Source organism: Neodiprion pinetum, chromosome 7, assembly GCF_021155775.2.
Source record: "Neodiprion pinetum isolate iyNeoPine1 chromosome 7, iyNeoPine1.2, whole genome shotgun sequence".
Taxonomy (NCBI): Eukaryota; Metazoa; Arthropoda; class Insecta; order Hymenoptera; family Diprionidae; genus Neodiprion; species Neodiprion pinetum.
Window position 1 is genome coordinate 19206306 of NC_060238.1, and position 17440 is coordinate 19223745.

A 17440-nucleotide genomic window follows, 5' to 3' on the forward strand; every position below is an offset into this window, starting at 1 on the left:
CATCCGAATGCAAATCATTGTTCGTCTACGCTTTTAAGGGGAGGGGGGGGTAAGGGTTTCAGCGTAAAAAAAAAACACTTTTTTTGTGAATTTTTTTTAAAAGTATGGATTGAGCAAATTTGATGATCTTAATTTTTGCCGTTTGACAATTATTTGTTCTAGATTATTTTTCCGAAGATGTTTATGTTCGATAATGACTTTTATTTACCGACGATACCTCAGAGTACAAATATACAATTATTTCCACGCTGTGATCACTCCAGCAGCAATAGCCGTATTACAAAACCTGACCCAGTTTACTAACAAATTACGTTGCTCGAAAATAAGCTTCGTTGATTCAAAATCCTGGAAAATCGTCAAATTAACCCTAGAATCGTAAACTCAATTTTTTTTTTTTTTTCAGCACGTTCGATCACAATCGTTATAAATGGGAAAAAATGTTTTTACTTTTATTTTTATCTTCAGTTTTTTTTTTTTTTTCGTTTCGTGACGAGGAAAACGACGCTGCAGTTTAAAAATTTTGAAAAATTCAAGCCTCGGAAACGTGTGAGAAAAAAAAAAAACAAAAAAAAAATGGAGGATCCCCGCTTTGGCGAAAGATTTGGTATCAAAGTGGGGTGAAAACCATTCCGCGTCGAATCAACTCTCGTTGCGGCTTGCCGGTTTCCTTTTCCACGGTCTTTTGCTTTCCCCATCACTCGTTACGTCTAATCGAAGATTTTCCTCGTGTGTTCTCAGGTGTCGTGGATAAGAAAAAGGGACCTGCACATTCTCACCGCCGGGATACTCACGTACACCTCGGACCAGAGGTTTCAGGTTATTCGACCCGACAAGTCCGAGAACTGGACTCTCCAGATAAAATTCCCTCAGGAGAGGGACTCGGGCATATACGAGTGCCAGGTGAACACCGAGCCCAAGATGTCTCTCAGCTACAGGCTCAACGTTGTCGGTGAGTTTGACCTTCTTTCGCCAATTTTCAACCTCTCATTTTTCGAGGAACTTTTCGAGGAATTTGAAAATGAAGAAGATGAAAAATGCAAGAGATTATAAGGTGGTTGTGTTGTTCGATCAAATAGCAAGACGATGTATCAAAGGATTCGTTTTTTTTTCTTTTTTTTTTCTTTTTTTTTTCTTTTTTTTTTTTTTTTGTAGCGTGATAAGACAAACTAAAACGTGATACGAAATTCGCGACGTTGATTCGGTGCGTGCCGAAGGTTGGTGAAGTTTTTGTTTGCTATTATTTTTATTTGAAACCTTGTGAAATTTTATGGTCACATAATTGCGAATTGGAAAAAAAATTTGCAATTTGAAAATATCTCGAGCGATTTTGTCATTTTTGAGAAGTCGACGAAACTGAGAAATTTATAAGCATATTTACGAGATGGCGTTTTTTTTTTATCTCGGATTTGAGGGATGGAGGTTGCTGTTAAGAATTTGAAAAGTTCCGAAAACGCCAAATTCCGAAGTTTTTGGTTGTGAAAATTGATGTAAAAAGGGATCAAAATTTGAGAAAGAAAGAAGAAAGAAGAAATCTGAAACATCGTAATTCCGAATGATTCAAAATTTTCAGTTCTGTATATTTCTGGGTCGATGAAATTTCACCACTCTGATCTTTCTTTGTTTTGGATTTTCGGTTTTTCTCATTTTTCACACGCACTTGTTGAGTAATCTACGCTTTCTAAGTATATTTCAATTTTCGGAATTCTAATTTATCGAAACTTGAACATAAGGAATCTTGCATCTCGGAACTTTGGTATCGTCGGCTTTCCGACCATCCGAAACCTTTGTTGTTTTCTTCAAAGTTTAAATTCTTTGCTTCAAGTTTCGCCGTCAAATAATTCGAAATTAGGCTCTTTCGAAACTTTTCAAACTCGGATCTTCAATTCCGCCACCCAAATTCAATATAAATATACCGAACGTATATCGATCTTACGATAAAGTTGAAACAAAATTACTCATTTTCGCGTTACGATCCTCGTCGGTAATTTTTCTCCCTCCATTTTCACTTCCGGTACACATCGCTGTGAAAAAAAAAAAAAAAAAAAAAAAAAAAAACCAAGAAAACAAAATTTGCAATCTCTACGAGACGAAGATTTTTTATTCTCCCCTCCTCGATTTCGCACGCGTACTGCTGACTTTGTCGAGTCGTGTTATACGTATATATATATATATTTTATATGTATATAACATGGCGGGCAACAAGTTGGGCGTAATATTACGGTGCAGAAGCCGAGAAGGTCGTGCAGTCGCAGTCGAAGGTCGTCACGGTACTTGAGGGACGAATTTTAGGATCTCCCAGCGTTTTATTACCCAAGATGAAAACCTCAACCATCCCAACATTCCTGCTATTCCAGAAGTAAGAAAAAAACTAGCGCCCTCGCATTGCGCGTACGAAGAGCGAAAGCTCGTATCTTTGTCTGGTAAATTTAACATCTATCACGTTATCATCGAAGAATTGTCTTCATTTGTTTCGTGATAAATTTTAGATCCGCGAAAATTTTACAAGAGATCATTTTTTTTTTTTTTTTGCAGAGAGTTAAATTTCCTACAGAATAGGAGGATGAATTTTTTTTTTTTTTTTTTTTTTTACAACACATAGCTTCGAAGAAAAAAAAAATTATATATACGTATATTAGAGCGATTCAAGAAAATCATTGTTTATTTTTAAAAAAAAAGTGGTAGTGAAAAAACGATTCGAAATGACGAAAAAATAGAAAAAAAAAAATAAATAAAAATAATAAAATATATATTTACACTGGCAGTTATGATCTTATCTAAATTTTACGAAGAAAGAAAACCTTAAATAAATACATGATCGTTTTTTCACTACCACTTTTTTTCGAAAAAGATAATGATTATTTTGAATCACCCTAGTATATATGTACATATGTACGCGATAGAAAACCTTCGATAGCACTAGAAATTTCATTAAATTCTGTCGCGTAATCACGGGACGAGCGTGTGTCGAAAATTGGAAAGTAATTGAACGACCAATTTCCGTCCTTCAGCTGGCACGTCCATCCATCCATCCATCCATCGGAAGTGTTTCATGCCAGCTTGATCGAAGTTGAGGATCCGATCCGCACGATGATTTTTTAATGTCGTTGCATCCAACTCTGAAAAACGTGACATGCATTTTCTTTCACATCTCTTTCTCTTTTTTCTTCAAATAATTTTCGCCCATTCTTACTTAGGTTTTAGAAAACTTGACGTGATTTAAGGGGATCGTCTAGTGAAAGCTGTTTTTTGGGGTATTTTATTTTTTATTTATTTTTTTTTTTTTAAGAGGAACCATTGAAACAAAATTTCTCGTAATTTTCACATTATATTTATTGACATTTGCACAAAGTTTGTACATTTTTCGGAGAGGAAATATTGAATGTAATCTAATGTTTACCGCTCGATAGAAATGTATGTGAAAAAAAAAAAAAAAAGAAAAGTCTAGACATTATACGTCAAAAAGCACTGGATCGATCCTGTTCAAATTTTTACAGCATCGTTATTATAGTTTTACCCGTCTAGTGAACAAGGATAATCATGATTGCCTTGGTAGTTTTTTTTGTTTTACGAGCGAAATAAATGGAAATAAATGCTAATTAATCGGTCTAGTGCTTTTTGAGATATCACGTTACCATTTTTTTTTTTTCGCATACATATTCCTATCAGGCGGTATACTTTAGGTTATTTTCAATATTTAGCCTCCGAAAAATTCACAAAGTTTGTTTAAATGTCAATAAATATGATGTGAAAGTAATAAGAAATTTTATTTCAACGGTTTGTTTGAAAAGAAAAAAGAATATCGAAAACAACCTTTTAAAAAACAGCCACCACACCGAAAGACTCCTTTGACTTTGATCTTTGACGATTATAAAAAATTGCATCATTGCGATGATTTGACTTTCCATTCAAGATTGATTTTACGTGATTTCAAATTATTGATATTGAATCTTATAATTTACCATTAACGACGAAAGATAATGTATAATCGATAACAATTCCAGAAATACCGGAAGATCACTTTAAGCGAATTCAAATGACTTGTCACGTCACTTTGAATAATTTTATTCGAATCTACGCGACTTTAAAAAAGCTTCTATTCCCCAATCCCCATGACTCGGAAGCGACTCGACCCAATTTCAAGGTAGTTCAAGTGTCGCCCAACGCAAAGCTCGTACCAGGATTCAAGAATTGCCAAAGCCTTAGGGGCGAGCACGCGTGTCTGTAAAAAGAGAGAAGTAAAAGAGAGAAAAAAAAAAGGGTGCTAGAAGCGGAATACAAAAGTGACAGAAAACGTGCTTCCAGGTTGAAGGAGTCAATCCTCCCCCCCCCCCCCCCCTTCTATCTCTCTCACATTCTCTCTTTTCCGCGATGGCAAATCCATACACACACACACACGTACAGGAAGGCACTCGTCTCGTATTGCGAATCGTGTCTTGAAAATAAAAAGCAAAAAGAATTTTTTTTAAAACATACGAAATTCGGCAAGCGAACGAGAAAACAAAGAGACAGAGAGAGAGAGAGAGAGAGAGAAATGGGTGAAAAAAGAACGAAGTACAACGCGTTAAAGCTTTAACGTCGAACTTTTATTATCTCACGGACATTGTTTCATTTGGTTTAAAAGCTCGTAGAAGTTGGCAGCAGCGCGTTGCCTCGTCTAAGGGCCTCGTTGGGGAAAATGTTCGGGGTTATGTCTCGGCTTCTTTGTGCCCCGGTGGGCAGCCCACCAAGGGTGAAACGGCTCGTCGCCTACCTTCGTACTTGCGATCCACCCACCACCTCCTCTCGTTATTCTACGTACCGAACGTACTAAGCGTGGACAACGAGGCACGAAACCCTTGTGTTATAACCCCCGTCAATCCCGCCCCCCCCCCCCCCGCCTTACCTCACAGAAAAAAAAAAAACAAAATCAAATTATCCACGATTTGTTTCAACGTTGTACAGTTGGGGACAATGAATCTGAGACGGTTAATTTTTTACACTAGACAAGTTATGTTGGCAACACAGAGAAACCTACAGCGCCGCAGTCGGCCGAGCGCGAAACTAACTCAATCTCAATAAACGTAACGTAACCCATGACCGTCGAATCTAACCTTAAAATTGTCCCCAAGTGTACGTTTGACAGCCACGAGGCTGAAGTTATTAGTAACGTTATCGTAACGAAACATTGTGAAATGATTATTATTTTCTTATTTTCACAACGATTTTTAAAGAACTAAGATTTCAAAATGTTTTTATGTTTTGTTTTAGTACGGTTTACTGAATTTCAAAGTGTTTGAAAATCGCGGAATAACGATTTTTTTGCTCGACACGAAACGTTGCGATAACGTTACTAACTTCAACGCGATTAACGTCCAGAATCGTGCGACGCCTTGCCTTTTTTCAATTTGCAGAAATATGAACTTTCTGAAAATGCAATGGAAAAGCAAGTTTTTATTGCGAATTTAATTCGAGGGATTGCGAAGAAGGAGAAACAAGTGGAACGCAACTTGGAAAACTAAACATTCTGTAATTACGAAAGTTAGTTTCTTTCGGAAAAAAATTGTAGTATGTTTGTAAACAAAAAAGGAATTTACAATTATTTAAAACGTAATACGTGCATTGCAACAGTACTGATTAAAACGGAAGAAAAAATTTCGAAGATGTTTACTCAAATTCCTCGATTATCCCAGATGTAATTTACAAAATTTAGATTAAGAGATAATGACATTTTGGCAAATGATTAATTCAAAATCAATTTCTTTAAAAATATTTATATCATTATGAGCTAGTTCTGAGTTACTTATTTAAGCAAGCTATGAAGATCGATTTACGAATACGAAAATTTCAAATACTGGAATTATAAACTGAAGCTTGAATTATTATTATCGATTAGTCACTTTGAATCGCTTCAAAATCATTGAAAAATTTAGTAGATTCATTCGATTTCACTCTTCGATGAATCATTTTATAGACTATTTCCTACATATTCACTGAAGCACTTACGATCAGTTTCAACATGTTGGCATCATTGAATATTCAATCGTACTTTATCCGAGCCATACTGATTGTAATGAAAAAAAATTTCTCTTACAATTAGTGATTTCGTAGAAAATAGTCTTCTGATTAAGATGAATAGTCGTAGAGTTGAATGAAAGAAATCTATTAGATTTTCAACCATTCCGAATCAACATGAAACGAAACTTCGATGTCCGAGCATTTGTTTTCAACTCCATTATGGTCCAATTTTGTAGATATTTCAAAGCGATTGTTGTAAGTTACAAAAATAATAAATCCACGAATACTCAATGTGTGTTGCGGCTATCTCGTAATAAAGTTAATAAAAAATATCGATATTTGGGGAAGAAACGTTCACAAAGCGGAAACGGAGAGATTTATTGGGAGGGGAGTCAGTGCGATGGCGGGATATAATGATTGTTCGAATAATTTTTTAAAAGCATTCCGTTGCCAGTGATTCATAGTGCGTTGGTGACCGTGGAGGTAAAGAGATATTTCATCGTTTTTTCCTGCTCATATTTTGTACCCTGAGCGGGATTTCCTCTTTTCTGCGGTTCGAATTAGCGGAAGTAAGCCGACCGACCGCGCCTAAAAAGCCGAGGGGAAGACGGCGGGAGCGGAAGATGAATGTATTGTTGAGATAATGAAAACATTGGGGAGTAATTATTTTACCCGCGGAGATCCGAGCTGCAGAGGCGACGTGGCAACGGGTTGCAAAATGCGGGAAAGAGTGGGCGAAAAGTATAATTGTGAGGGACGTGAGAGAGAAAGTGAAAGAGTAACGGAAAGAGAAAGGGAGGAAGCGAGGAGACGGCCGAACAAAATATCTCCGTTTTGTAATTTAGATTAATTTATTTTCTTGATGAACCGCGAGCCCTGATGGTTATTAAATAGAATTAGCGGTATTCATGATGTATGGACGCAAAGGCTTTTCATTCGAGAATCGGGCTCACCTGCGCCGCGTCGTTGGTCCTACGAATTGATTATACGGATTGGAGTAATTCATGTATAACGTTTCTTCAAACGAGATGAAAACTTGATAAACCCCATGGAAATCACCAAAACCCCGTAGTAACTCCTTCGGAGCACCATAAAAGTTTCGAAACCCTTCTTGTATGATGTTCCTTGGAATCCCGTGAAAACTTGAAAAACCCCATGGGAATAACCAAAACCCCATGGAATCTCTTCTGGAATGTCACAAAATTTCGAAAACCCTGGAAACACGACCAAAACCCCGTAGTAACTCCTTCGCAACACCATAAAAGTTTCGAAAACCTTCTTGTATAACTTTCTTTGGAATCCCATAAAAATTTGAAAAAACCCCATGGAAATCAGAAAAACCCCATAGAAACTCTCTGGAATAACACAAAATTTCGAAAACCCTAGAAACATGAACAAAACTCCCTTGAAAATTTTTCGAAATACCATAAGAGTTTCGAAACCCTTCATTTATAACGTACGTTCAAATCCCATGAAAACTTGAAAACCCCCATGGAAATTACTAAAACCCCATGGAATCTCGTCTGCAATGTCACAAAATTTCGAAAACCCTGGAAACACGACCAAAACCCCGTAGTAACTCCTTCGCAACACCATAAAAGTTTCGAAAACCTTCTTGTATAACTTTCTTTGGAATCCCATAAAAACTTGAAAAACCCCATGGAAATCAGAAAAACCCCATAGAAACTCCCTGGAATAACACAAAATTTCGAAAACCCTAGAAACATGAACAAAACTCTCTTGAAAATTTTTCGAAATACCATAAGAGTTTCGAAACCCTTCATTTATGACGTACGTTCAAATCCTATGAAAACTTGAAAACCCCCATGGAAATTACTAAAACCCCATAGAATCTCGTCTGGAATGTCACAAAATTTCGAAAACCCTGGAAACACGAACAAAACCCCGTAGTAACTCCTTCGCAACACCATAAAAGTTTCGAAAACCTTCTTGTATAACTTTCTTTGGAATCCCATAAAAACTTGAAAAAACTCCATGGAAATCAGAAAAACCCCATAGAAACTCCCTGGAATAACACAAAATTTCGAAAACCCTAGAAACATGAACAAAACTCTCTTGAAAATTTTTCGAAATACCATAAGAGTTTCGAAACCCTTCATTTATGACGTACGTTCAAATCCTATGAAAACTTGAAAACCCCCATGGAAATTACTAAAACCCCATGGAATATCATAAAATTTCGAAAACCCTGGAAACACGAACAAAACCCCGTAGTAACTCCTTCGCAACACCATAAAAGTTTCGAAAACCTTCTTGTATAACTTTCTTTGGAATCCCATAAAAACTTGAAAAAACTCCATGGAAATCAGAAAAACCCCATAGAAACTCCCTGGAATAACACAAAATTTCGAAAACCCTAGAAACATGAACAAAACTCTCTTGAAAATTTTTCGAAATACCATAAGAGTTTCGAAACCCTTCATTTATGACGTACGTTCAAATCCTATGAAAACTTGAAAACCCCCATGGAAATTACTAAAACCCCATGGAATCTCGTCTGGAATGTCACAAAATTTCGAAAACCCTGGAAACACGAACAAAACCCCGTAGTAACTCCTTCGCAACACCATAAAAGTTTCGAAAACCTTCTTGTATAACTTTCTTTGGAATCCCATAAAAACTTGAAAAAACTCCATGGAAATCAGAAAAACCCCATAGAAACTCCCTGGAATAACACAAAATTTCGAAAACCCTAGAAACATGAACAAAACTCTCTTGAAAATTTTTCGAAATACCATAAGAGTTTCGATACCCTTCGTTTATGACGTACGTTCAAATCCTATGAAAACTTGAAAACCCCCATGGAAATTACTAAAACCCCATGGAATATCATAAAATTTCGAAAACCCTGGAAACATGAACATAAAACATGACCTCATAGAAATTTATTTGGGACATCATAAAAGTTTCGAAACCCTTACATACATAACCAAATCCCCCTATGACTTCTATTGAAACACCGTTATGATACCGAAAACTTTACGGACATTATCGAGACCCAACAGAATCCCTTTTTGAGTAACAGGATATTTTGAAAATGTGACAGACATAACCAAAACCCCATAGAAACTCGTTTGGATCACCATCAAAGTGTGGAAAGCCCTACGGAGGTAACCAAAATCGCATAGAAAATCATTTTGGAAGATTATGAAAAATCCGAAACCCTTATCGACATAACCAAAATGAGAATATTTTTCTAAGAATTTTACAGAAAGTGAACTATGAAAATGTTGAAATACTTATAATTGGCAAACACTGGTAGACAAACAAACGTGAAAAAATAATAGAAAAATAAACTATTTAGTATGGAATAATCTATAGAAAATGGCAGATTTTTGAAAATACAAATTTCCTCGAATATATATATATAACATTGCAGGGATAATTTATATACTGATAAGATTTCTCCTGCGACTGAATATTTTGATCGATTGCATTTGTTTCCGTTGTCTTTTTTTTCACTTACAAATATTTTATTTCATTTGCAGCCTTATTCTCTTTACCAGTAATTTTTCAATAATTTTGCTACGGTCGTTTCAAAAACTGACAGTTTTGTTCCTGCTCAGAATTGGTATCTCGTTAATCATTCTATTTTTAAAAATTCTGTCTATTTATCAAGCGTGCTCGAACCTTCGGAAATTAGATCACGAAATATTTTCAAATCACGTGAAATCATCATAATACCAAACACGCGACACAATTATCTACCTCAAGACATCGTAATAATATCACGAAATGTTTTAGAAACGTTTGAAACCTTGAATCGTGTAAAACTCATGAAAATCGAGCAAAGTATTCAACCATAGAATATCGAATCGTTAACCGAAGTCATAAAAAATCGTCTTAGACTCGAAACGATATTACTGCGAAGTCTGTGAAAATTACTTGAAAAGTTTTCAAACCTTTCGATATTCGGATTCCCCGTGTAATTTTTTTCAAGCAATGAAAACGAAGTCTGAAATACCTGAAATATTAAATTAATAAAACCTTTCCTAGGCAAGAAATTAACGAACGGCTAAACACTAGCTGATTTCCTTGGTCAATTGTTAGATTCTCCGTCCAGTACGTTCTTTTTCAGTACCATGACAGATACTCGACAACGAGGGGCAATTTCTACCCTGGAATATTCATGCGACCATAGCGAATACATCTGCATATACACCGCCATTTTTATTTTCATTTTACATTCGCTTTCACTCTCGGTTTTATTTCAATTGTCCCAACGTCGTTTATACCCCTAAGCTGAGAAACGAAATTCCGATAAAGTTGGACGAGAAAAAAAAAAAAATTAATAAAAAATAGTATTTCCGATATTAACTGGACCAAAAAAAAAAGAAAAAAAAAAGACAAAATTATGACCAAATCACAACCAACCAAACACATTACACATCAAAACATTTCGGAACAAGACGATTAGATTGGAAATTATGTTTAATTTTGTAACGAATTATTTACATCAGAAACGTCGTATCAGAATTAATGCACTCCGCGATGCGGATCACTGTTATTTCATTTCATTCTTTCTTTCTTTTTTTTTTTTTTTCTTACTGCTTTTGGTACGAGGTAAATGCATTTTTATTTATATACATATATATTGACATAGAAGTCGGTATATGGGAGCCATCAAGCCGGGTCGTGGGCATATTTTTGATGGCCGGTTGCCCGTATAACTGGCGTATAATCTTGGTAAATAGAGGTGAGGGTTGGTTGGGTACATTCAAGGTGCGGTGGGTAATAAACCGTTGATTTGATCACCGGTATTTGGTGCGTTCACGACGATGGAGGTGGAAAAGTTTTCCGGCGTGTAACGCGATACGCGAGGTAGAGGGATGATGTTCGGATTGTGAGGAATATCCTTTTCAAGCCTCTGAATTATTTAAACAATATACACGTAACATCCCTCAGCGCCTTTTCCTCGCGGCAACTTATCCAGCTGATGGCGGTGGCAATTTTCTTATTAATTGTTGTTCTAACGACGCGCCCGGCGTTAATCCCCCTCGTTTGTTGTACACCTGCACCCTTGGAGTTCGGCCTGAATGCTAGTCGGGTGTAAAATTCTACTTCTTAGCACCCCTCGCCTATCCAGCTGAAGCCTGAAACCCTTGGCCAACTTTCCATCCTCAACACACACCGTCCCCCGATATAATTTATATTCAGAAAGAAGGCAAGGACGCCGCCGCGTCACCTCTGTCTTCCTTCCTTCCTTCCTTCCTTTCTTGGCCAACTCTTCAAAAGGCTCAAAAGTGATTACGAGCCCGCGTTACTGCTTTGCACCCTCGCTACCTTGTCGAGGTATCATGTGCCGCGGAACTTGGATCGTATAAGGAACGCGCGACGCTTGATGCTGAAGAAACTCTGCAAAACTTTCTATAACGCTCAAAGGGTAGACTGATTTTTATAAGTATGCAACACCACGCTATGTCATGTTGCAGCTCGAGCTGAATGTGATCGTGCTCATTTTTTTTTTCACCGCCGTAAGGGAGAAAAAATCGAAATTCCTCAAACTTTACAGAAGTGTGATGTGAGTTTTCGTGACGAGTTTTTTAAAAACCCAATGAAAATTCCAAAACGTCCCCGTAAGAATTACGAAAATACCATGAAAATTTTTGGTACCCCATAAAAAAATACCCAAGATTTCATGGGAATTGCCAAAATCCCATAAAACAGTGTGAATCACGCAAAAGACGCAAGACGTGAATTTTATGCGTTAGGGTTTGGGCATATTTTTTATTTTCAACCTTCACGGAAGCCTGATATCGATTTTTATTGTGACTTTTTCAAACTCTATAAAAATTCTTGAAACCCCATCAAAAAAAAAAATTACTAAACCTCATAAAAAATTACCAGACCCGATCGGAATTTCCAAAACCCCATAAAAAAGCATAAATCACGCAAAAGATGCAAGACATGAATTTTATACGCGAGAGTTTGGGCATATTTTTGATTTTGGAGAAGAAAGCTTCTGATAAAAATTCCTAAGATTTCATAGTAGCCCGGTATCGATTTTATGTGCAGTTTTGTGAAACTCCATAGAAACTATTAAAACCCCATAAAAAATCTCCAAACTGTATTGGAATTCCCAAAACCCCATAAAAAGCATAAATCACGCGAGATACGCAAGATGTAAATTTATTTTACGTTAGGCTTGGAGTAGATTTTTGTTTTTGGAGAAGAAAACGCACCGAACAAAAATTCGTAAGACTTTATAATAACCTGATATGGATTTTTCGTGCGACTTTTTTAAACCCCATAAGCATTCTGAGGATCCGATGGAAATTGTTAAAACGCCATTGAAAAAAATCCCGAAACCCTATTTGAAAAAAAAACGTACAAATCAGGGTTTGAGAAAATTGTAGATTATGGAGAAAAAATTGATTAAGTAATTTTGTCGGTAAACTTTGACATCGAATGGGAATTACTTTTTGTAGCCAAAATCAGCGTTCTACTTGAGCACTCAACGGTATCCATCACGAATAAAATAGGTTAAAATTATCTATTGCGTGGAAAATGGATGACCTTACGAATATGTGGAACAAAATAAAATCTAATAAAAAAAAGTAAAACAGGAGGGTAAATGTAACGAAAATATTCGCGAACAATGGTTAACTGGTTTAGTAATATTTCTTGGCAGCGGTTTTGCTACATGCGGAAAAATAGAAGAAACGTACGTGCAGCAAAATAAAATACAATAACGGTGGGAACATAGTGAAAGAAATGAGGAAAAAAAATATTCAAAAACTGGAACTGAGTCCTATTTTTCATCCGCTTCAATAACGGAAGATGAAAAACGAGTGGTAAAATTTTCGAAATTTTTTTATTGCCACCTGATATCAAAAGAAAAAACAAAAAAGTAATGTTTGAAAATGAAAAATAGATCATTTTACGACCTCGAGGAAGAATGAAAGTTATTTCACTGTAGGAAGCTGGAAAAACGTTAACAATCAGTGATGAAAATTTAGACATGAAACCCTGGATTCGATTTATGAGAGTGTTGTTTTCATTCGTATCTAAGTTATTTAAAAATTTTTTTTGCGCAATCTCATTTCACGACAGTACAAATAGCAAATTAGATAAATTTTGAAAATATTATTTCCAATTTTTGTCAATCTCAAGAAACTATAATCTCGAACAATTACATAACCAGGACTATTAAAAACTGAAACTGAATTTCCTTGATTTCCGATTCGATTCAGCATTCAAGGAATTGTACAAAAAAGAATCGCTGATATATGGCTCGATTTTTACGTACTGCATATCATTTATCAAAAAACATAACGAAAGCGAGTGTGTTAATCTATTGAAATTCAGTATAATCTTTTATTTCAAAAATACAAATATGTCTGAAATTTCCATATTTTTTTTTTTTTTTTTAAGAGCAGATTATTTCCTTCGGGAATAGTTACAGACAGAATCATTTCTTTTTCTTCTTCTCCTTTTTTTTCGTTGAAAAGTACATACATTTGTGCAACATAAAATCATGCACTTGTCCGTCGCATCTTTTTCTACAACCACATTATAAAAAACAAAAGTGAAGAAAGCGGTAAATAAAAAATTGCATGATAACATAAACATCGTCTTACGTAGAGGCTGTTAAATTGATTACGAATTTTGCTGTAACGTGCATTTTCCCGAGATACTTGATGTCCGTGTCTTTTTTTTTTTCCCGATTTATCTCCCACTTTTTTTTTGGTTTTTTTTTTTTTTTTGCCCCGCTGTGCATTTCGCTGACTTGTTTTTCCCCCGCGTTACATGTATAGTAATATATGGGGGGGGGGGGATATACGTACCAGAGGATACTCTGAACGAAGAGGGAGAAAGAAAGAGAGAGAGATTGAATTTTATTGATAAGACTGAGAACTCTCAAGTCCTTCATAGTACAGGCAATTTACAAATATAAAATATTTATGCCAAATGGTTGTAAATTATGATTGCCTGGATTGTTCGAAGTGTGTCGCTTCGCACGTGGACAAAAAAGACAAACGTTCTTATACCGTATGAGTGTAAATTGAAAAAATGAAGAAAATAAAAATCACAAATCAATAAATGAAAATAATTTCAAGGAAGTAACATTTATATTTATTGGTATTTGCAATAATTACAGACGCATCACGGAGTTATAAGCGAGACCTTGAAAAGTAGGTCAAATAATAACAGTCGAAAGCAGGGATGCATAGAATAGTTTTTCCTGATCGATGATCGATGATCGATTCCGGAGACGCGTATCTGCGATGCAGAAACACAGATTATTAATTTCTTTATTTTCCAGCATCCAAAATAACGAGATTGTATTATGACCGACATGTCAAAGTTACGAAAGTGTGAAAATGAGAAAATTTAAAAATCTGAAACATCGAAATTCCGAATGATCCAAGATTTTCAGTTTTGTGAAGATTTTCTGGCTTGATGAAATTTCACCACGTCGATCTTTCTTCGTTTTTGTTTTTCGCTATTTTTACGTTCGAAATCCTGCTCATTCTGATTTTCGGTTTCTCTCATTTATTTACACCCGCTCGTTGAGCAAACTACGCTATGCGAGTATATTTTTACTTTCGTAATTTTACTCTATCGTAACTTGAATTTTCGGAATCCTGCACTTGGAAACTTTGAGTCGTCGATTTTCCGACTGTTCGAAACTTCGTCGTTTCTTCAAAGTTTGATTTCTTCACTTCAAGTTTCGCCACCGAATAATTCTGAACCAAGCGCTTTCGGAACTTTTCAAATTCGGAATTTCAATTCCGCCCCCCGTACCAACTATGAAAAAAAATATCGTTCGCTTTGTAGTTTGACACGTATTTTAAGGTTAGATTCGACGGTCATTGGTTATGATACATTTATTGAGATTGAGTCAGTTTCACGTTCGGCCGACTGTGGCGCTGCAGGTTTCTCAGTGTTGCCAACATAACTTGCCTAGTGTAAAAAATTAGCCGTCTCATATTCATTGTCCCCAAGTGTACATGTAGAGAAAGAGAGAGAGTTCTCTCTCGCGAGTCGAAATTAAAGGTTTCACTCAGGGAATTCAATTTAAATTTCATCAATCGTACACCCGGCCGTCCGCTTGCAGGAGAGTCAAATAATATTTAACCCTTGACAAGCGGCAAGGGCTGCGGGGCGTAACTCGAGACTCGTTTCGCTCTTCATCCCCGATTTCAGCCGGCGTTTCGCCTTCTCGACGCTTCTCCGGGGGCCCGTTCTCGTAATCGAGGAACTCATCAGCAAGGCAGAAGCCTCGCTGCGCCCTAGATCAGCCTCGCTAATTGTCACCGACCGTCAAACACTCCGGTATTATTGCCGGAGGTATAACGCCCTTTTATCATTTCGTACAGAAATTTGTTCCCGCGAATTAGCTCTCTCGAGTATCGAAACGAAAAGAAAGTACGAAAGAAAAATAATCGAAAATAACGAAATAAACAGACACGTCACCTCTTTAATTCAGTGATCAAGGAAGGGTTGAGAAAGTAAAACTGTGCACTGAGAAAAATTTCATTTGTTATTGTAATCAGAAAAATTCAGTAAAACAGGTATAGTTAAAAAACTGTTCGAATATTGTTGGAATTACGAAAAACGAGGTACGCGTAAACATCGTCGATACTTTTTTGGTAATTGCAACGCAAAATCAGTTTGTAAGGTTTACTTCACTTTTTTAGTTAAACAAGGCTTTAACGTCAATTTATCGTTGCGCAAGCGTTAAATTTTTGCAACAGTCGCAAGAAAATCTAGTAACAGTGATCGTAATGAGAAAGAATAGTAACGGATACTAGACTTTCCGGTAACGGCTAGAAAACTAATTTTCATTTTCTACCTGGAACTATATTTCTCGATTGTGGTAAAAAATGAAAATAGTTAAGAACCGAGCGGTAACCGGAACTAAAAATTTCTCTCAGTGTATCGTCGGTTCAATTGCACTTCGGTGTGACATCGAGTGACAATTTTTTCATTCATTCACAAATTTCAATTCTATACAAATTTTCGAAAAATTCTCGTACGATGAGTCGATTAATTTGTTTTATTGTTTCTTCAACTAATTTCACAAGACCCTTCTTCTTTTAAAGTTTCTTCAATCCTTTCGATCCGATCGAAAATTTCAATCGAAGTGAGCCAAAAATTAGGAGACAATTAATCACCAGAATCTTTTTTTCGCCTTATCTGAGTTTTGTAAAAATTAATTCCGAATGTGAATACGTAATATTAATATTGAAAGAGTTATTTACTTCGTATATTGATATTTTTCGTCCTATGTCTCGTATAAAATAATCATCGTTTTTTTTTTTTTTTTTTTTTTTTTATCTTCGTATCTATTATTCACACCCCGATAATACACAGCTGATCCGGAACGTATTTTTCTCGAGCACCTATATTTCGTTATCCGACATCGAAGCTCCTTCTTTTCTTTCCTCGATATTTTTTCTTCGCTCCTCTTGTTTTCGTTCTTCGTCAGCAACGTCAGAGACTTATGTCCGCACTTTGTCCACGCGTCTGTTTCTCCCTCTCACTCTTTGGAAACACACCCCCTACCTACCGTCCTTCGACCCTCCAACTACCCCGGAGAATTCTACAAGAACGATCAATTTCAATCCGAGTTCAATCGCACGGAACGTCGAACAAAATATAAAATGTCGGGGGGGGGGGGGGGGGGGGGGGGGGGGAGAAAAAAAAAGGAATGAAAAATAAATCGTTGAATAAAAACGAAACGAGATGACGGAGAAAAACCGAACAAACAAAGAATTCATACGGAATGCAAAGACGTGGCGAATAAACGAAAACGTTTTACGTTCATGTAAAATATAAATTTTATAAATACATTTTTTTAATGTTTCCACTTTATTGACAGTATGAAATTAAATAAATCGGAATTATTAGATGCATAAACATTGGGGTGTTTCAAAAAAAAAATAATTTGCAACTTTACAACGTGGTATGCATCCTAAACAGTTTTTTTTTTTTTTTTGGGTTTACAGAAAGATTCTGGAAAAAGCTCAATTGATTTTTCACTGAGCTTTTCAAATTTTTTTTAAATTTATAAAGAATCGTGAGTGAATTTTTATGATTTTTATTTTTTTTCTTTTCACACGTCACTAAGAAAATCCACACTCGTAATATCAAATCTACAGTTGGCGTTTGAAAAGTGTATCCAGACGATATTTTTATTATTAGTACAATCTCATGCAAATGGTTATAATTTAATATGAAATTTTAATTTAGGAGAATAAGACGAGTGTTATGGATCGTGATCTTTGGCTAGAATGCGAACGTCAGGAATGAAATAATAATCAAAGTACTGGAACATGTTTTTTGAAAAATTCAAAAAAAAAAAAATAAAAAATCAGTGAAAAATCAAACGAACGCGATCTTACTCGTAATTTAAAACGCTCATTATTTTACATAATCTTTCTTTTGACTAAAACAAACTTTTTGGGGAGTGAAAATA

At 35.9% G+C, this 17440-nt stretch overlaps 1 protein-coding gene across 2 annotated transcripts in view; it reads left to right on the forward strand.

Annotated features, from left to right (window-relative positions):
• The window catches only part of LOC124223139 (defective proboscis extension response 1), a 377291-nt gene that overhangs the window by 246528 nt on the left and 113323 nt on the right, over window positions 1-17440 (forward strand). For both annotated transcript variants that reach the window (XM_046634869.2, XM_046634870.2), the window contains one exon: window positions 739-949. In XM_046634869.2, the coding sequence (XP_046490825.1) occupies window positions 739-949 (211 nt within the window). The remainder of the gene's footprint in view (window positions 1-738; window positions 950-17440) is intronic.